This window comes from Carcharodon carcharias, chromosome 21 (assembly GCF_017639515.1).
Source record: "Carcharodon carcharias isolate sCarCar2 chromosome 21, sCarCar2.pri, whole genome shotgun sequence".
NCBI lineage: Eukaryota > Metazoa > Chordata > Chondrichthyes > Lamniformes > Lamnidae > Carcharodon > Carcharodon carcharias.
Genome location: NC_054487.1, coordinates 86,215,415 through 86,237,524, shown reverse-complemented (window position 1 = coordinate 86,237,524; position 22,110 = coordinate 86,215,415). Strand labels below are relative to the sequence as shown.

Below are 22,110 nucleotides of genomic sequence, written 5' to 3'. Positions count from 1 at the left end.
AATATATCAAAGTAACAGTCACAAAGGATATCAATGGTGGTTGACTAGGGCAGTCTTAGCAGTGGTGATAATGACCTACTCACTTTGGCAGTACACTAAGCATTCAGCAAAGTAAAGCCAAGTAGCATATCTGACCAAAATAAATCTTCCATAAAGTATGGTAGGATACACCCAAGGACTGCTGGCCAATAGCAGTAAAACCATGAAAATTCTCTCTGCATACAGACAGGATTAATAAACTTCCCAGAAATACTTCTATTTTCTTCCAAAAAGAAAGGCGAAAGCATCAGTCAACCTTGAGATGAAAATCAGCAAAGTGCACAGCAGAACTTCCCTCAACGTAAATAGCTGTACAATCTTAACACAGCAGAATTTAACCTTACCTTAGCGAGGTTATCTTCCTGAATTTTTTTCTGAATGCGATGGCGTAAGGGTTTTGGAGATAAGCCGCTTGATTGCTGTGGAGATCTAGAATTGAAATGATTTGAAAGGTTTAACTGCAAAAAGGTCAGCAAGATTGCACCTCTGATGCTGCCAGGATGTATGGCCAGTCTCCCATCGAGGTGCCAACCATCAGTTGCATTGCAATGAGAGAAGCCAAATGGGCTGTTTTCTCACATAAGGCCACAAGGCATAGGAGCAGAAGTAGGCTATTTGACCCATCAAATCTGCTCTGCCATTCAATGAGATCATGGCTGATCTGATTAACCTCAACTCCACTTTCATGCCTTGTCTCCATAACCCTTGATTCCCTTACTGATAAAAAATCTATCACAGCCTTGAATATACTTAATGACCCAGCCTCTACAGTCCTCTATGGTAAAGAATTCCACAGATTCACTACCCTCAGGGAAGAAGTTCCTCCTTATCTGTCTTTACTAGGCAACCCCTTACTCTGAGATTATGCCCTCTGGTCCTAGACTTTCTCACAAGGGGAAACAATCTCTCAACTTCTACCCTGTCAAGCCCCCTAAGAATCTTATATGTTTCAATAAACTCCAATGAGCACAGGCCCAACCTACTCAACCTCTGCTCATAATAAAATCCCTCCATACCCGGGGTCAACCTAGTGAACCTTCTCTATACTGCCTCCAATGCCAGTATATCTTTCCTTATGTAAGGGGACAAAACCAGCATTCTAGGTGTGGTCTAACTAGTGCCTTGTATAGTTTTAGCAAGACTTCCCTATTTTTATTCTCCATTCCCTTTGAAATAAAATCCAACATTCCATTTGCCTTCCCTATTACCTGCTGAGCTTGTATGTTAGCTTTTTGGGATTCATGCACGAGGACCCCCAAATCCCTCTGTGCTGTAGCTTTCTGCAGTCTTTCTCCATTTAAATAATATTCAGCTCCTCTATTCTTCCTGGCAAAGTGCATAACCTTACACTTTTCTACATTATATTCCAATTGCCAAGTTTTTGCTCACTCACTTAATCTGTCTATATCCCCCTGTAGACTCTGTGTCATTCTCACCATTTGCCTTCCCACCTCTTTTGTGTTATTTGCAAACTTGGTGATAATACATTCATTTCCCTCATCTAAGTCATTTATATATATTATAAATAATTGTGGCCCCAGCACTGATCCCTGTGGCATTCCACTGGTTACAGGTAGCTCTCCTGAAAATGCTCCCCTTATCCCGATTCTCTGTCTTCTATTCATTAGCCAACCCTCTATCCATGCTAATATACTACCCCCCAACACCATGGCTCTTATCTTATTAAGTAACCTTATGTGTGGTACCTTATTGAAAGCCTTTTGGAAATTCAAATATATTACATCTATTGGTTCTCCTTTATCTATCCTGCTTGTTAACCCTACAAGGAGCTCTAATAAATTTGTTAGGCATAATTTCCCTTTCATGAAGCCATGCTGACTCTGCTTGATTAGATTATGCATTTCTAAATACTCTGCTATTACACCCTTTATAATAGATGCTAACATTTTCCCAATAACGGATGTTAAGCTAACTGGCCTATAGCTACCTGTTTTTTGACTCCTCTTTTTGAATAAGGGCATTACATTGACAGTTTACCAATCTTTTGGGACTTTTCCAGAATCGAAGGATTCTTGGAAGATTACTACCAGTCCATCCACTATCTCTCTAGCTACTTCCTTTAATATCCTAGGATGCAACCCATCAGGTCCAGGGGACTTATCGGCCTTTAGCCCCATTAGTTCCCTAATATTTTTTCTCTAGTGATATTTATTGTATTTATTTCCTCCACTCCTTTTGCCCCTTAATAATTTAGTATTTTGGGAATGCTATTAGTATCTTCTACCGTGAAGACTGATGCAAAGTATTTATTCAGCTCCTCTGCCATTTCCTTGCTCCCCATCATAATTTCCCTAGCCTCGTTCTCTAATGGGCTTGTGTTCGCTTTGGCCTCTCTCTTCATTTTTATATATTTAAAGAAGCTCTCACTCTCCATTTTATTACTTGCTAGTTTACCTTCATTTTATTTTCTCCCTTTTAATTATTTTTTGTCATCTTTTGTTAGTTTATAAAACTTTCCCAATCCTCTGGGTTACCACTAATCTTTGCCACATTGTATGTTTTTCTTTCAATTTGATACTATCCTTAACTTCCTTGGTTAACCATGGTTGGCTTATCCCCCTCCTAGAAACTTTCTTTCTCGCTGGGATATATCTGTTTTCTTAAACGTCTGCCATTATTCATCAACCATCTTTTCTGCTAAACTCCTTTCCCAGCCCATTCCAGCCAACTCTGCCCTCATTCCTTTGTAATTACCCTTAATTAAGTTTAGCACAGCTGTTTCTAGCCCAAGTTTTTCACTCTCAAGCTGAATGCTAAATTCATGGTTACTATTTCCTAGGGGATCTTTTACTCTGAAGGGATGGGGATAGGGGAGTGTTGGGGGAAAGGAAGGATCAAAGGGTGAAATCATCACTGAGTTGTGCTGGTCTATGTCTGGACATCATGCCTCCCCCACCTCAGTATCCTTAACACTTTGCCAGGATTTTAGAGACAATCTCACAAATGTCATCATTGATGATAACAACTTGCCTTTTTGTAGCACCATACAAGTAGCAAACCATCCCAAGGTGCTTCACACAAACGTAAGGCAGACAAGCAATGTCAAAGTGGAGATATCAGAGCAGGCGACCGAAAGGTTAGTTAAAGGGGTAAGTCTTAAGGAGTGTCTCAAAGGAGAACAGAAAGATGGAGAGGTTTAGGGAGGAAATTCAAGAACTTAAGGCCCAGGTAGCTGAAGGCATGGCCACCAATGGTGGAACGTGGAAAGTGGGAGATGTGCAAGAGGCCGGAATTGGAGAAGTCATAGAGGCCAACAGCACAGAAGAAGGCCCTTCGGCCCATCGAGTCTGCTCCGGTCAAACGAGTACCTAACTATTCTAATCCCATTTTCCAGCACTAGGCCTTGTATGTCATGGCATCGCAAGCGCACATCCAAATAATTCTTAAGTTATTAAAGGAGTGCTAAGATCTTGGAGGGTTGAGGGGCTGGAGCTGGTTGCAGAACTAGGGAGGGCTTGAAAACAAGGATGGACCAGTGCATGCCAGCAAGCATAGGGGTGATGGGTGAATAGGATTTGGTGCGAGTTAGATTATGGGCAGCAGGATTTTGGACAAGCTAAAGTTTACAGAGAGAGCAAGGTGGAAAGTCAGCCTAGAGAGCATTGGAATAGTCAATTCTAGAGGTACCAAAGGCATGGGCAGCTTCAGCTGAGAGACTAGCACCAGCACAGGTGAAGGGCTGAATGGACTGTTCAATTACAGCGCAAAGTATTTTCCCGTGGTACTTCCATTATTCTCAGTGAAATGACAAATCATGCAATGTCCCAACACAGAATTCGTAAAGGTAATTTTTATTTCACAAGTTACCAGGTCTAATGCTACTCCTTCCTCCTACCCTTTAATAATCCTCTCTCTCTCACTCTCTTTCAAACAAAAACATTTTTGCACTGCTTCAAAAAACGTACAGCAAAAAATTCAAACCGTATTCTGCACAAAGAATTACAAACCTAAAGTCAGCCACACCTTGCTCTTGTGCCAAGCTTCGCCCAGTGGGTATTCTAAGGCTGATTCTGCACACCCATTAAGGACAGCACTACGCTGGGAGCACAGCATTCCTGCACTGATCCAGTAACATTCTCATCTCATGAGAAGCTATCATGGCTCCAAATAACAAGTGGCTCAGAATGGCTGTATGTTATATGTTAAATACTTTTCTATTCTTCATTAGACTATGAACCATGGCACAGTCACCTCAGAGTTATGAAAGCTTTGGGTTCAAATCCAACTCCAGAGACATGGGGCTGGGTTTTAAGAGGTGGAGTGGGGGTGGGGGGTGTGGGGCAGTCGTTTGCTCCCTCCCCCGTTACAAAAGTGGTGCACTGACCAATTTAAAAAAAGGCCACCCCACGGTGATAACATGCTGCTGGTAGCCTAAACAAGCAGAGATTGGGACTTCCACCCCTTAGGGACAGGGTGTCCCGCCCTCAAAAGCTGCCGCCAATCTGATTGGCTGGCAGCTCCAGCAGTACCAGAGCTCAGTAGGGGGCGCTGCCAGGGCTGCAAGCAATAGAGGGAGCCATGGATCCCAGAGGACCCAGACTCAGGTAAGTCCGGGGATTTTGGATGGGGAGGGATGGAGCATCTTAAGTGGGAGAGTGTGGGGGTGGTTGGGGGTGTTGGAGGCCAGGCAGGGAGGCACAAAGTGGGGGTAATCATCTGGGGAGAGGGGGCTACCCTTGGTGCGCACAGGGCATCCCCAAAAGGACAGCCCTCCTTCCCACTTTTTCACACTAAATGGTGAAAAACTGTCACCCGACTAACCCATGCCAAGCGCATTATGGTGTGGGCAGAGTAATATTTGGGTCAATTGGCTTGTTTACAAGCTCAACTATCTCTAATATTTTTTTTAAATGGCAAGTGGGTTGCCGACTTCAGCACCTGTCCAACTACCATATCAGGGGAGGTGATGGCGAAGTGGTATTGTCACTGGGCTAGTAATCCAGAGACCCAGGGTAATGCTCTGGGGACCCCGGCTGGAATCCCACCGAGACAAATGGTGGAATTTGAATTCAATAAAAATCTGGAATGAAATGTCTAATGGTGACCATTGTCGAGTATCGTGAAAACTCATTTGGTTCACCAATGTCCTTTAGGGAAGGAAGTCTGCTGCCCTTTCCTGGTCTGGACTACGTATGATTCCAGGCCCACAGCAAGGTGGTTGACTCTAAAATGCCCTCTGAAATGGCCTAACAAGCCACTCAGTTGCATCAAATCACCACAAAATTGACTGCAGTGGTTCAGGAAGGTCAGCACCACCTTCTCAAGGGCAATTAAGGATGGGCAAAAAATGCTGGCCCAGAAAGCGATGCCCACATCCTGTGAAGGAATTTTTTAAAATGATGAGAAACTGGCGCCTCAGCATGGCAGAAGTCCCAATTTGCGGATGTGAAATCCAGACCATGAGTACTCCCGGTTAACTCTGTCAGTGAGGGAATGCTGCCCACCTTTCAGATGAGGCCAAGAACAGTCTGTTCTCCAAGTTGGATGTAAAAGATCCCATGGCACTATTTTGACAAGTGGGGAAGTCTCTATGGTATCCTGGCCAATCCTTGTCAAGACTATTAAAACAAATTATCTGGTCATTATCACATTACTGTTTGTAGGAGCTTGCTGTCTGCAGATTGGTCAATGTAGTTCCATGTTTCCTATATAACAACTGTATAACAGTGAGAACACTTCAGAAATAGGCTGTAAAATGCTATGAGACATATTGTTCTTTCTTTATTAATAAAACTTTGACTGAAATATATTTCACTTCATACCTGAACAGGGTCAGCATGCATGGTATTCCAATTATGTCTGCATGTTGTTCAGCCCCATAGAGCAGCTCAGCCTTGCCTTTGCTGGGAGGTTTAGCTGCCTCTTCATCAAGTAGGGATATGAAAGCTTTCACAGTGCTCCTACCACCATATGCTGTGGCATGGTTGATAGCATAAACTTTGGGCTAACAATTTAAAAAAAAACACAAAGTATTCATCAAAAGAAATAACAAGACTAATCGTAGAATGACATTGCACAAAAAGGGATCGTTCAGCCTATCAGGTTTGTGCTGGTTCTATACTAGAGCTTTCTAATCAGTTGCCCTCCCCTACCCCCACTTGCTCTTTCCCCAAAGCCCTGCAAATGTTTCCTGTAAAATAATTTTATCAATTCTCTTCACTATTGAAACCAGTTCCACAGCCCTCTCAAGCAGAGCATTCCAGATCATAACTCACTGCATTTAAAAAAAAACTCTCATCTCCCCTCTGGTTCTCTTGTCAATTATCTGAGGATCCAATGAATGTTTCATGCGGCTTTCATTGTATCTGATATTTACATTTATTTAAAACTTCATTGTGGCAAAAAGCAGGTCACCTAATAAATTACTTCTGAAGTTCGGGGATTGTTACCTCAGTGAATTAAGCAGCTATTCTGGTCCTGCACAACGTCTCAAAAGCAGGGGTTTTGAATTGTGAAGAGATGCGGCAGGACAGTGTAGATGAAAATTGCCCTTTAATAGTGGACCAGGGGTCTAGAATGAAGGCAATTATGTTTAAGATTAAATATAAAAGATTTAGGAGAGAACAAGAGACAGCTTCACTCAACACACTCTGAAACCTTCTACCTAAAACAATCCCACGCCCTTCCCCAATTTACACACCCAAATCATTATTCTTTCCATTGACTGCAATAAAATCCCACCAATATTGCGTTGGGTCTGGGGGGTGGGGGGCAGGCTAGATTAAAATGAATCACATCACTCTGCTTTGCCCTCGATCGCTAACTTCACAGAATTACAATTGAAATTGTAAATACTTAAACAAAAAAACCCAAACTGACACAAACAGAAATCAGTTTGAACACCCAATATATGTTTTGTTGTTAATTTAAAGTGAGTAAATTTTTCAGGTAGTGACAGTGAAGTCTCCTACGGAAAATTTGAAAGTCAATGATGCAGCATATATATAGAACAAGAGCTGTTGCTAAGTGACTTTAAAGATCTTTCCGAGTCATTTGGCTTATCTTTTCTTGCATAAATAGCAAATACATTTATCCAAAAAAAATCAGGCTGTGTCACTAATCAGGGGATTAACTCTAATCCCTGGGTTATATGTGTCATGTGTTAAAGAAAAGGGAAGTGATGACTTTGAAGCAAAGCAATGGGAGGTTTAAGCAGAAAGGATCATTACCCGCGCAGGACTGATGTCATTTGTAATTTGATCCGTGGACTCGTGCTGAGAGTTGACGACATTATTAATCCTCGCCATTAGTTCTTGTGAGACCTCCTCGGCAGCTAAACAGAATGGACTCTCACTGCTTCGACCCTTCAACAGTCGTCTTTTGATGGTGGACAGGATCTGACACCCTGCGACACTGAAAACAAAAACAGTCATCCTCTGGTTGTTCTTCCACAGCATTTCTGGCCAGACCTCCACCCCACATTCTACCCTCTGAAAACCGGAACTCATCCAAAACTCTGCTGCCCCTGATTTAACTCACACCAGGTCCCATTCACCCATCATCCCAATGCTTGCTGGCCTACATTGGCTCCTGGTTAATAAATGCCCTGATTTTAAAATTCAAATCCTGGTTTTCAAACCCCTCCATGACTTCACCCTTCCCTATCTCTGTAATATCAGCCATCCCTATAAGACTCTGAGATTGCTGTTTTCCTCCAACTCTGTCCTCTTAAGCATTCCTGATTTGAATCATTCCACCACTCTACATGAACAGTGACAATGTTACTGGATTAATGATCTGGAGACACGAGTTCAAATCCCACCAGGGTAGCTGTGGAATGTAATTAAATCAATTCATTAAATGGAGAATAAAAAGCTTGTGTTAGTAATGGTGACATTAACAACTGGATTCTCATTTAAAAAAAAACCCATCTGGTTCACCAATGCTCCACTGGGAGGGGAAATCTGCCACCCTTACCCGGTTAGGCCTATATGCAACTCCAGACCTACAGTAAAGTGGTTTACTCTGAACTGCCCTCTGAAATGGTCTAGCAAGCCACTCAATTTTATCAAACTGCTCCAGAAAAGAAAGAAAAAAAGAATAAAATCAGTTAATCCACCCAGGTACTGGAAACAACGAGGCCACATCCTGCCCAGTCAACCCAGAAAAGCCTTCCTCACTAACATCTTGGAGCTTGTTTCAAACTTGGCAGAGCTGGTCCACAACCTAGTTAAGCAACAGCCTGACTTAATCATACTCACAACGTCATACCTTACAGGCTACATCCCAGACACCACCATCACCATCCCTGGGTGCGTCCTGTCCCACTGGCACAGCGGTATACAGTCAGGAGGGAGTTGCCCTGGGAGTCTTCAACATCGACTCCGGACCCCATGAAATCTAATAGCATCAGTTCAAACATGGACAAGGAAACCTCCTGCTGATTACCACATACCGCCTTCCCTTAGCTGATAGAGAGAGGGCGAGAGAGAGAGAGATATATGTGGAGAGGTTTAGGGATGGAATTCCAGAGCTTAGGGCTCCAGGCAGCTGAAGGCATGGCCGCCAATGGTGGAGCGATGGAAATTGGAGATGTTCAAGAGGTCAGACTTGTAAGATTGAGCAAAGGGATGCAAATGTACATAAATCGTTGAAGGTGGCAAGCTGGAATTGGAGGAGTGCAGAGATCTCGGAGGGTTGTGAGGCTGGAGGAGGTTATGGGAGGGGGGGGTGGGGGGGTGAGGCCCTGTTAGGATTTGAAAACAAGGTGTTGCTGGACTGGGAACCAGTGTAGGTCAGTCAACACAATGGGGCAATGGGTGAATGGGCCTGGTGGGGGTTAGGACACAGGGCAGCAGAATTTTGGATGAGCTTAAGTTTACAGGGGGTTTACTTGGAGGAAGCAATGAGCATGGCAAAGCACAGAATGTACTCTGGTGGAGAACTTCAATGTCCATCAGCAAGAGTGGCTCGGTTGCACTGACTGAGCTGGCTGAGTCCTGAAAGATGTACCTGCCAGACTGGGTCTGGGGCTGGTGGTGAGGGAACTGACATGAGGGAAAAACCTACTTGATCTCGCTCTCACTAATCTACCTGTCGCAAATGCATCTGCCCATTAGTGTTGGTGAGAGTGATCACAACGCCCTTGTGAAGAGGATGTCCCATCTTTGGACTGAGCATACCTGCCATTGCTTCATGTGACACTACCACCATACTAAATGAGATAGATTCAGAACAGAAAACTCAAAACTGGGCATCCATGAGGCTCTGTGAGTCATCAGCAACAGCAGAATCCTACACACCCACAATCTGTAACCTCGTGGCCCGGCACATCCCCCACTCCACCATTACCACCAAGGCTGGGGATCAACCCTGGTTCAATGAAGAGTGTAGGAGGGCATGTCAGCAGCAGCACCAGGTATAGCTGTAAATGAGATGTCAACCTGGTGAATCTATAACACAGGACTTCATGCTAAACAGCGGAAACAGCATGCAATAGACAGAGCTACGTGATCCCACAACCAACAGATCAGATCAAAATTTGACTTGCAACACCCAGAATGTTGAAGGTGAAGGGGTTATTTGATTGAGGTTTATTCAGATTTTGAAAGGAATTGCTAGGGTAAATAGAAAAAGCTTTTCCCGCTGATAGTGGGCAAGTCTAGGACAAGGGGACATAACAGGAGAATCAGACCAGGCCATTCAGAAAAGAAGTTTAGGAACAATTCATGCAGAGTAGTGGAACTCTCTCCCATAAAACACAGATGTTAGCTTAATTAATAATTCACAATCTGAAATGGATAGATTTTTGTTACACAAGAGTATAAAAGGTTATGAAGCCAATGCTGATGGATGGAGTTTGGATAAAAATCAGCCATGACTTCACTGAATATCAGGAGGGGCCCGAGGGGCTGAATGGCCTCCAATGTTCCAAAACTTGTGCTTTGATCATTTCTTTCTGGCTTCAGTTAAATTTATTCTCATTTATATCATTTCCTTCCTTTATGAATCCTAACCTGCTGGTGCTTTTCTGGAACTGGCAAGAGAAATAGAGGGAGGGAGACAGAGAGAGGTACAACAAGAGGGAGAGAGAGAGAGAGAGAGAGAGAGAGAGAGAGAGAGGTACAACGAGAGGGAGAGAGAGAGAGAGGTACAACGAGACGGAGAGAGAGAGAGAGAGAGTTACAATGAGAGGGGAGAGAGAGAGGAACAACGAGAGGGGGACAGAGAGAGACAGAGAGGTACAATGAAAGGGAGAGAGAGAGAGATACAATGAGAGGGAGGAAGAGAGAGAGAGAGGTACAACAAGAGGGAGGGAGAGAGAGAGAGGTACAATGAGAGGGGGAGAGAGAGAGAGAGAAGTACAACGAGATGGAGGGAGAGAGAGAGAGAGGTACAGCGAGAGGGGGAGAGAGAGAGAGATGTACGACAAGAGAGAGAAATACGAGAGGGAGGAAGAGAGAGAGAGAGGTACAAAGAGAGGGAGGGAGAGAGATACAACAAGAGGGAGGGGGAGAGAGAGAAAGAGGTACAACGAGAGGGGAGAGAGAGAGAGAGGTACAACGAGACGGGGAGAGAGAGAGGTACAACAAGAGAGAGGGAGAGAGAGAGAGAGAGAGAGAAAGAGAGAGGTACAACGAGAGAGAGAGAGGTACAACGAGAGATAGAGATACAACGAGAGGGAGGGAGAGAGATACAACGAGAAGGAGGGAGAGAGATACAACGAGAGGGAGGGAGAGAGAGAAAGAGGTACAATGAAAGGGAAAGAGAGATACAACGAGAGGGGGAGAGAGAGAAAGAGGTATAACGAGAGGGAGAGAGGGAGAGAGAGAGAGAGAGGTACAACGAGAGAGAGAGAGAGGTACAACGAGAGAGAGAGAGGTACAACGAGAGAGAGATAGAGAGAGATACAACGAGAGAGAGATAGAGAGAGATACAACGAGAGAGAGATAGAGAAAGATACAAAGAGAGAGAGATAGAGAGGGAGGGGCACGTACGGAGAGAGGGAGGGGCACGTACGGAGAGAGGGAGGGGCACGTACGGAGAGAGGGAAAGATGCGGAGAGAATTGCAATAGACACACCCTGACCAAGGATCTGTCAAGTTTCATTTCTCCCTTCCTGCTGAGTTGGGATTGTGAATTTGCTATGTATGGAATCAGGTGTAAACCAATATCCGAGCTTTGTCACTGGGTTTCAACTTCACTCCAGATTCAGTCTCTTTAAAATATCTTTACATTGTCCATGTGACCTTGGCAGTGCGATATCAGTTCTCATTACCAAGTGAAGGTGGAACAAGAATAACATCGCAATAACCAAATTACAATTTACAGATGCCTTTAAGAGGAGGAGTACAGAACCTGCTCCGGCTGTTACTGGGTTAGCAATTCAGGGGCCTGGACTAATGATTCAGGGAATGAGAGTTCAAATCCCAACACAACAATTGCAGCATTTCAACTGAGTTTTAAAAATCTGGAAAAGCAGCATAATCACCACGGTGACCGTCACGCCGTCGCCACGGTGACCGTCTCGCTGTCACGCCATCGCCACGGTGACCGTCTCGCTGTCACGCCGTCGGCACGGTGACCGTCTCGCTGTCACGCCGTCGCCACGGTGACTGTCACGCCGTCGGCACGGCGACCGTCACGCTGTCAGATTCTAAAGACCTAACCAGTTCACTAACCCAGAAACAGGAAACAGGCCATTCAGTTTAGAACCAGACCCACACCAACATGGTTGGCTCTTGACTGCCTCAGTTTATGAAAGCAGCCCGCCACCACCTCCTCAGGTCAACAAGGGGTAAATAGGGCATTAGTTCTAGACTCTCCAGCCAGGAGAATCAGCCTTTCAGTAGACACCTAACCAAACCTTGAGAATTTTCAGCGCTTCAGTGAGATCACTTTAAGCTCCAGAGAATGTCAACTATTCTACTCATTTCAGTAATTAAAACAGATTATCTGGTCATTGTCACATGGTCGTTTGTGGGAGTTTGTTGCGCACAAATTGGCTGCCTACATTACCACAGTGACAGCAATTTAAAAGCACTTCATTGACTGTAAAGTACTTTGGGACAACCAGAGGTCATGAACGGTGCTATACAAATGGAAACCTTTCTGTGTAAGCAACGAAGGGAATGGTCTAAAGAGCAGAGGCACCCACTGGTTTGCAAATGTATATAAGACATATAGACGCACACAGACAGATGCATGCAGTTGTACGCACACCTGCCTGTCATAATGTAGCCTAAATGTGGCAGAGAAAATTTTGATAAAGTCATAATTGTGCTTAACAGACAAGACATAAAAAAAATAAAATAATGACTATTAGCGTAATTAAAAAACCTGTTGCTTTGCAGAAAGGAAACCCTGAAAGTAAAGGTTGGATTGGGAAAGGACATTAAGCTACAGCCAGATAGGGCTGGACCCTGACCTCATAACTGTGAAGATATTTGGCCAATTCCAAATTGTGTAATAATTGACAGCTTATAAAAATAAACCAAATGTAAGGCTCGCTAACAATTCTGCTGATGTCGCTCAGCATTACTGGGAATTCAGGGCAATGCCACAGTTCTGATCGTTTAAAGAGAAATGCAGATATAACAAACAAATTTGCCAAACAAAACAGTGTTGGTGAAGATGGTCCAACCATTGCACCATGAGGATTGAAGACCTCAACACTTAACACATTCCAGCTTCCCAAGTTGCCTTTATTGGACACATGGAACTAGCCATTTGCCATTAGAGTGCTGCTTATAAAAAGAATTACATTTATATAGCACATTTTGCAATCTCAAGTTGTTACAGAGTGCTTTACAGCTAATATATTACTTTCGAAGTGTCGACACTGCTATAACGTAGAGCCAATTTGCACACAGCAAGCTCCCACAAACAGCAAATTTATAATAATGACTGATATTTCTATTTGTGTAGCGATTTTAGTCGAAGAATAAATATTAGGCAGGACACCAGGGAGAACCCCCATCCCTGTTTTCCTCAAATACTGTAGTGGGATCTTTTATGTCCACCTAAGAAGACCGAAGAATTTAATGTCTCATCATAAAGACAGTGTCTCAGTGTCAGGGAGCTCCCTCAGTGCTTCACCACAGTGCCAGCCCTGATTCTATGTTCAAGTTTCTGCTGTGGGGCTTGACTTCAATCCACAGCCATCCGAATAAGAGGACAAAATTCAGGGGTCAGCAAGAGTGCACATTTAGCAGTATGCTTCCTGTCCCCACAGCAGCCCCTGGAGGCAGCCTGAGCACACCCATAACTAAAGGTCGCGGACCAAGAACTTCCAAGTGTCAGGGAAGCCATTGCCTCATTTTACAAGTTGAAAGTGGGCTTCCCACACTGTTCCTGCTCTCCTATACTGTTTAAATAAAGCTGAAGGAAGAGCACCTCACTTTTTGATTAGGCAGTTATCAGGCTCAACATTGAATTCAATAAATTCAGGTCCTAATCTCTGCTTCCATTTTTTTCAGACAGCAGCTTTTGCTAGTGATTCTGCTGTTGTTATTTACACCTCCTCTAGGCCCAGCTTTTGTTTCTTTACTTGTTCCATTACCACTCCTCTTCGAACTTGAACCATCTTTTTTTGTCATTTAATTTCTCCTGCCTTCCATCGTACATTGACATCCACACCCACCCCGCCCTTCCCCACCTCTGTTCTTGCTTAAATCGGTTACATCTCCAACTTTTCCAATTCTGAAGAAAGGTCATTGACCCAAAATATTGGGTAAGAAATTGAATAGTTTTCTTTTAGGTGCAGGAATCGTGATTCATGACCTGCCCTTGCCCATTCAGATTAAGGTAGGTAAGACAAACCTGGTATAACCCACCTCATCTACACCATTGTAGCATAGAGCTGAGTGGCTCCCGTGCTACTGTCTGCACACCCAAGCTATTGGCTGCCCCTGTGTTCAGCTTGAGGTGTAGCAGCCTTGCTTGCAGACCAGGTGGTACGGGCAGTCTACTCTTGAAGGCAGGCTGCACCTTAAAGGAAAGCTGCATAAACACATTACTGCAATGTAAATTATTGCAAAGTGAACACGGAGGGAGAGAGAGGGTTCCATAGTGGGGTTGGGGGGGGTGGTGGGGGGAACACTATGTACATTCATGGTGCAGATGGGCAGGAAGGAAAATGCCAAGATTCTACATGGCACCAGGGACCACCCTTAGAAGACATTGGGTGCAGGGGACTAGAATATCAACTCCAAGAATCTGGACCTTTCATTCCCAGGAATGAAAGGCTTAACATATGAGGAACGTTTGAGGACTCTGGGTCTATACTCGATGGAGTTTAGAAGGGTGAGGGGGAATCTGATTGAAACTTACAGAATACTGAAAGGCCTGGATAGAGTGGATGTGGGGAAGATGTTTCCATTAGTAGGAGAGACTAGGACCCGAGGGCACAGCCTCAGAGTAAAGGGAAGACCTTTTAGAACAGAGATGAGGAGAAACTTCTTTAGCCAGAGAGTGGTGAATCTATGGAATTCATTGCCACAGAAGGCTGTGGAGGCCGGGTCATTGAGTGTATTTAAGACCGAAATAGATAGGTTCTTGATTGGTAAGGGGATCAAAGGTTACAGGGAGAAGGCGGGAGAATGGGGTTGAGAAACTTATCAGCCATGATTGAATGGTGGAGCAGACTCGATGGGCCGAATGGCCTAATTCCTGCTCCTACGTCTTATGGTCTTATGGACCTGAGGTCCTGGCAGCAATGTCACAAGAAATCTACTGACTTCATTCAGGTGGCCAATGTCTTGTGAAGGCACATTCACTGACAGTTCCCACACACCACATCGGAACACTCACCCAGCAGCGAGCCCAAACACCCAGATTCTCCACCTCACACACCGACTAATACTGCCAGCCTCACACCCACCCCCCAGTACAGTTTCTTATTCATTCATGGGATGTAGGTGTCGCTGGCAAGGCCAGCATTTCGTGCCCATCCCTAATTGCCCTTGCTGTGGGTCTGCAGATACATGTAGCAGACTGGGTAAGGATGGCAGGTTTCCTTCCCTAAATGACGTCAATCAACCAGATCGGTTTTTATCATAATCGACAACAGTTTCATGGTCACCATTACTGAGACTAACTTTCAATTCCAGATTTATTAATTTGAATTTAAATCCCTCCAACTGCCGTGGTGGGATTTGAACTCATGACATTAGGCTCTGGATTACTAGTGCAGTTGACATTACCATGACACCGCCATCTCCACTGGCTTCCACATTCCTTCAGCTATTCGGCTATGGCAGGCACATCACCCAAGCATGAGGCAACACAATCACTGGCATTCCGCCCAGTCTCTTGCAGGACACAACAGAATGGGGCAGAGCAGAGCAGGACTGGCAGAGGTTGCCTGCATCTTCTGAGGCTATGGGACAGAAGCTGGCCACATCTTTGCAACAAGCTGCGACAGAGACTGTGGCATCCAATCACTGAGCAGATTGAGGAATCACAGAATTGTTACAGCACAGGAGGCCATTCAACCCATTGTGTCTGCACCAGCTCGCCAAATGAGCATTTATAGATAGGTTCTTGATTGGTAAGGGGATCAAAGGTTACAGGGAGAAGGCGGGAGAATGAGGTTGAGAAACCTATCAGCCATGATTGAATGGTGGAGCAGACTCAATGGGCCGAATGGCCTAATTCCTGCTCCTATGTCTTATGGTCTTATTTCACCTAGTGTCATTCTCCTGCCTTCTCTCCATAACCCTGCAGATTGTTTCCTTTCAACTAATCATCGAATTCTCCCCTAATAGCCTGGATTTAATCTGTTTCCACCAGACTCAGACAACGCATTCCAGTGAGTCTTTGGAACTCTCTTCCTGAAAAGCTGGTGGAAGCAGAGTCTTTGAATATTTTTTAAGGCAGAGGTGGATAGATTCTTGGTAAGCAAGGGGGTGGTAGGTCATCGGGGGTGGTAGGTCATCGGGGGTAGATTTCAGGTTACTATCAAATCTTATTAAATGGTGGAGCAGGCTCGAGGGGCTGAATGGCCTCCTCCTGCTCTTTGTCTGTATGTTATGTTTCTGCCTTATCCTCCTTCTCACCTCCAAGTGCAGCCTCATCCTGCTATTGGACATAATGAGATGGCTGATGATGGTGTCGCCATGAACCTCTTGCTTCCTGCCCCAAATCCCTCTCCTTACTCCAACTCTCCTCTTCCAATTTCCTCCTTCCAGGTCCCTTAGGTCTGTTGCCTGCCACAGTCTCAGGGTGAAGAAAGGCACAGCACCCACAAAAAGACGGCGTCACTTCATCTCACACAGATCGGTCGTCCGAAATCCGGCACATTCGAGAGCGAGACAATGCCAGGCTTCGGATTTTCCCGGATCTTGGACGATAAAAATCAGGTGGCCTAGCCCAGGCCCATTTCAATGAATATGTGATACATGAATGTTCTAGCCCTGGAGAGGGTCCAGAGGAGGTTCACGAGAATGATCCCAGGAATGAAAGGCTTAACGTATGAGGAACGTTTGAGGACTCTGGGTCTATACTCGATGGAGTTTAGAAGGATGAGGGGGGATCTGACTGAAACTTACAGAATACTGAAAGGCTTGGATAGAGTGGACATGGGGAAGATGTTTCCATTAGTAGGAGAGACTAGGACCCGAGGGCACAGCCTCAGAGTAAAGGGAAGACCTTTTAGAACAGAGATGAGGAGAAACTTCTTTAGCCAGAGAGTGGTGAATCTATGGAATTCATTGCCACAGGAGGCTGTGGAGGCCAGGTCATTGAGTGTATTTAAGACCCAGATAGATAGGTTCTTGATTGGTAAGGGGATCAAAGGTTACGGGGAGAAGGCGGGAGAATGGGGTTGAGAAACTTATCAGCCATGATTGAACGGCGGAGCAGACTCGATGGGCCGAATGGCCTAATTTCTGCTCCTATGTCTTATGGTCTTATGAAATAAAGTGTGATTTGTGATATAGTCTATGAAACATACAAAGTATACAATGGAGGTAGCTGCTGACCTCTTATTCATGATTGCGATGGCAAAAGCACAGGCAAACACAATAAGCCCCCTAGCACCCATATGTTATGAGAACCACAACAGCACCAACAGCAGGCGGGCAGAGGTCGAGTGGTTCAGGCCAGGTCAGGCCAAGAGTCAGTCGGGTCAACTTGTGGCGTGTGAGCTAGACCAGCATGTCACTGTAAACAAGGCAGCAAAGCCAATAAGCTGGAATGAGTGGGTTGTCTTATGAGGAAAGTTTGGACAGACTGGGCTTGTTTCCATTGGAGTTTAGAAGAGTGAGGGCTGATTTGATTGAAGTTTATAAGATACTGAACGGCCTTGACAAGGTGGATGTGGAAAGGATGTTTCCTCTTGTGGGTGAGTCCAGAACTAGGGGGCACTGTTTTAAGATTAGGGCTCGCCCTTTTAGGACAGAGATAAGGAGAATTTTTTCTCTGAGGGTTATGTGACTTTGGAATTCTCTGCCTCAGAAGGCGGTGGAGGCGGAGTCATTGAATAGTTTTGAGGCGGAGGTTTATAGATTCCCTTGCTTAACAAGAATCTAAAGTTATCAGGGTTAAATGGGAATGTGGAATTCAAAACACAAAAAGATCAGCCATGATCTTATTGAGTGGTGGAGCAGGCTCGAGGGGCTGGATGGCCTCCTCCTGTTCCTATTTATGTTCTTATGATAACGAGTCTGGTGTACCATTGAGAACTAGCGCCAAACTGAATTGTCCTGGTATTTGGATAATAAGTCCGAACTTCATTTAACTGAATATCAAACGGAACATTTTCAAAAATGTCCAATTTTGGGTAGCTGGATTTTGGATGTCCAACCTGTATTTGCAGTCACCAGCTCAGATACTTGGCATTGCACATAGCTTGGAGGTGAGTAGAGAGTTGGGATCACGAGTAGAGAGTTGGATGCGTGGTGAGTTATCCAGGCATGAGTGGGCTGCAAATAGGCCTTGGGGAAAAGCTGGTTTGTTTGCCAACTCATCAGAAGGCGAGGTCACAGGCAAGTTCTGTTGCAGAGGGCTCAGTTGAGGACCTCAGCGGGGTGGAATACAGGAGAATGCTGGGTACATTGGCTGCTGGACATCTGCCTCCATCCCAGCATCCTGCAGTAGACCCTGAGGCACAGACACCACGGCCCCCATACCTGTTGCAGCCCGTGCTTGGACAGGTCACATACGCCTCTGGCCACCTCTGTGAGGACACAGCAACACTCTCCAGAAAATCCAGCAAGTCACCAACAAAAGACCTCAGGTTACTTTCAGACACTTTGCAATAGAATATATTCCAAAGGGATTAATTATCGGCAAGTTGGGTGTCAGACCCTTTAAAAAACACTAGCGCAGGCTCATGCTCATAGTTCATCAAGAGAACAGCGGAGAGGTTGACCACGTGTACATTGACCAAAAAGGAAACCTAGCGTCACACGAGCCAGCTGGGGAACATCAGGATGGCATCCATTCAAGGTCCTCTGGAACACAAAAGGGGGCACCTGTTTGTGCCAGTCTTATCCAGTAACGCTGAATGGATCGTGCAGGTTTGCAGCAGGCAGCCCAAGGTAGACAGGTAGACCTACACAAGGTAGCAACCCTACTTGAGGCAACTTCACTCCCATCAGCAGTCTTACTCTCCTCTCTCCGTTGCCTGACCTGCTGAGCAGTTCTATGCATTCGTATTTTTTTTTTTTATTATTATTTCAGGTTTCCAACATCCCTGGGTATTTTGCTTTTGTGAAAAGATGCTCTGTCCTTTTTCCCTGTCTATCAGCTCCTATGTTTGAACCAGCCCAGATACTCACATTAAAAAAGCTGGGGCCCAGTGAGTGTGCAGGTCACAGCCAAGTCTGTGGCTGTTCTGGCAGACTGCAGGCCAACATACAGCTGTAGGCCACTGCAACAGCTGGGGAGCGTTTAGGCCCTCCCTAGGATTTGGTCAGATGTACATACACAAATTTTATGACGCAAATTAAAAAAAAGGGCAACAGAACAGAGTTACATAATAGAGTCTGTGTAAAGAACACCACTTAATGTAACTCAATTAGTTTCAATTATTTCCATGTTAGCTGTCTGTGTGCTGTAATCATGACACAGCTGATTGATTAAACACATGGATTCTTACGATTTTTAGGGACTAAATGGAGGTGGATTAACTTCAACAGCTGCTCAGTGCTCATTCCAAGAATGAAACACAATTTGATTTTCCAGTCAATGCAAACTCAGCATTTTTCACTTTGGCATTCAGTATATAAAATCTGACAAGCCATTTTGTCTCTCTCCTGGTTCTTTATTTCAAGTTTATTTTCAAGTCAAGCCTTGCTTTAAACAGTAAATCAGCTATTTCTGATTTGAAAAGCAGTGCTTTGCTTTCAGCTGGAGTCATACAGCACAGAAGGAGGCCATTTGGCCCCTCAAGTCTGTGCTGGCTCTTTGAAAGAGGTACAAGTTACACTTTTTGGCCTTCCCTAAATTGAGAATAATCACTGCTTCATGTTACAGCTCTCTCTTTGCAAAACTTTCCGTGTATGGAAAATCTACATTCGTATATTGCATAAGGGGTTATAAAAATCAAAGCATTTACTTTGTAAAGGAACACAGTTCTATTCAACTGTTTATAAGCCCGAATTTAACTGGACTGCAAGGGTAACACTTCCCTTGTGCCTCTTGAGCCAAAGCAATTGTGTTTCTCTGCTGCAAGGTTTTTGCTCTGTTCATTAACAGGCCACTTACCTCCCATCTCCAACCTGCAACCCCCACAGGAGCCAGCAACAGGCCCACGTTGCCTCGTTTCCAGGAGGCCTGTCGAACCACGTGCCAATCAGGCAGTGCCAAGGCCAGCAGCGGGCCTACTCCTGGAATCGAGAACCCAGAGGCTGGGGTCTTGCCTACCAAGAGCTGCCAGCCAATCAGAGGGCCTCAGTTGGCTGAAGGGCAGGAAGGTTGACTCCTGCCCAGAAGTTAACACTGGCAGAGGTGGGGAGGTGGCAGGGTTCTGGCAATGTCACCATCGTGCCTCATTACGTCTCCTTCCCACCTCCAAGCTCGCCATCAGAGAGAGTAGTGGAATCCACCCCCAGTTTCATTTTTGTCCTTATCCAATCAGTGAAACATAAAGTAATTTTGTAACAATGGCTCAGTTAGCCTCGACTGTTAATGCTTACTCTTAATATGAAGCTTCAAATTGAATTTCTAAAGCAGAGATTGAATAAACAAAAATGCATGGTTTATTTCATTCTTGGAAAGTGGCAACACTGGTGAGGCAGCATTTATTGCCCACCCAAGTTGCTCTGAGACATTAGGGATCAGCCAGGGTGTGAGACTGGAGTCACCTGTAGCCCTAGAGCAGGTAGGGCTGGCAGTTTCCCTTCACTGATGAACCAGTTGTGTTTTTTGCTGGTGACAGTCCAGAAACTGTCAGAAATATTGAAATTCAAAAGCTGCCTTGGTGGGATTTGAGCTCCCGACATGTGGGTTTCGAGTCTAGTTGGGCCTAGGGTAGTGTACTCGGCACAACCATCTTCAGCTGCTTCATCAATCCCCTTCGCCCCATCATAAGGTCAGAAGTGGGGATGTTCACTGATGATTGCACAATGTTCAGCACCATTTGTGACTCCTCAGATACTGAAGCAGTCCTTGTCCAAATGCAGCAAGTCCTGGACAATATCCAGACTTGAGTTGACAAGTGGCAAGTAACATATGTGCCATACAAGTGTCAGGCATTGACCATTTCCAACAAGAGAGAATCTAGCCATCACCCATGACATTCAATGGCATTACCATCACTGAATACCCAATTATCAATATCCTGGGGGAGTTGCCATTGATCAGAAACTGAACTGGACCAGCCATATAAATACTGTGGCTACAAGAGCCAGTCAGAGGCCAGGAATCCTGCGGCGAGTAACTCACCTCCTGACTCCCCAAAGCCTGTTCACTATTTACAAGGCACAAGTCAGGAGTGTGATAGAATACTCTCCACTTGCCTGGATGGGTACAACTCCCACAACATTCAAGAAGCTTGACACCATCCAAGAAAAGTAGCCTGCTTGATTGGCACCAAATCCACAAACATTCACTCCCTCCACCACCAACACACAGTGGCAGTAAAAAAAAACCAACAAGCCTGCCATATCCTATATTCAAGTGTTAAGTGAAAACAGGAAACATTGGTGATGCACAGTGAGTCCATCAACAACTACAAAAAAGGATCAGTTCATGTGCAGATCCGTCAGCAGAATTGGAACTAGAAATCTTGTTTGTCTTCCAGCTTCGAGGAAGGTTCTACAGCTGAAATCTTTCCCACTATCAACATGCCTGGTGTGCACTGTTGGAGCATCATGTCCAATTCTGGACACCACAGTTTAGGAAAGATATCAAAGTCTTGGGAAAGATCAGAGATGAGTTAATAGAATGGTGCCAGAGATGAGCGACATGTGTGGAGACACAGGAGATGTTGGGGCTGCTGATCATGAAACAGAGAAGGTTAAAGGGAGATTTAATAGGTTCAAAATCATGAGGTTATTTTCTGTTTCTAATGATGGAAGGTTCAGTAACCAAGGGCAGAGAGTTTAAAAAGATAATTGACAAAATGTGAGATGTGGATTTTTACAAAAAGACACAGCAGGTATTATAATCTGGAATGCACTGTCTGAAAGGCTGGTGGAAGCAGATTTATGAGTTATATTCATAAGGAAATTAGATAAATATATGAAAGGGAGAACATTTACATGACTATGAGGAAAAAGAACAGACAAATTGGATTAATTGTATACCTCTGTCAAAGAGCCAGAACAGGAACAATGGGCTGAATGGCCTCCTTCTGAGCTGTAAGGTTGGATGAAGTCAATGTTGTGGTAAATATAAAGGCTGTTTGTCCATCATTAAACTTACCCCAGTGTCTTTGTGATTATTATAAAAGCGCATCATGTCTCATTCAATTCATAAGCTGCTGAGATGTTTGATTACCTGGAGTCTGATGTTTCTCCCATTATTTCTTGCAACTTGTCTATGAAATGCACAAAGTCTAGAAGTCCATTGACGTGCTGCATCAGCGGATCTTTATCTGAAGGAGCATAACTTCTTCCTCCAAGTTCCAAACATCTAACAAAGGATGTTGCAGCCTTGAGGTGG

General features: G+C 44.7%; 1 protein-coding gene across 1 annotated transcript in view; it reads right to left on the bottom strand.

Moving 5' to 3' along the window:
* LOC121293225 (PARP1 binding protein) overlaps positions 1 to 22,110 on the bottom strand; it is a 45,173-nt gene that overhangs the window by 3,555 nt on the left and 19,508 nt on the right. The window contains exons 6-9 of the mRNA XM_041216072.1: positions 21,946 to 22,100; positions 7,230 to 7,413; positions 5,823 to 6,004; positions 384 to 468 (exon numbers count right to left, since the gene is read on the bottom strand). Of these exons, the coding sequence (XP_041072006.1) occupies positions 384 to 468; positions 5,823 to 6,004; positions 7,230 to 7,413; positions 21,946 to 22,100 (606 nt within the window). The remainder of the gene's footprint in view (positions 1 to 383; positions 469 to 5,822; positions 6,005 to 7,229; positions 7,414 to 21,945; positions 22,101 to 22,110) is intronic.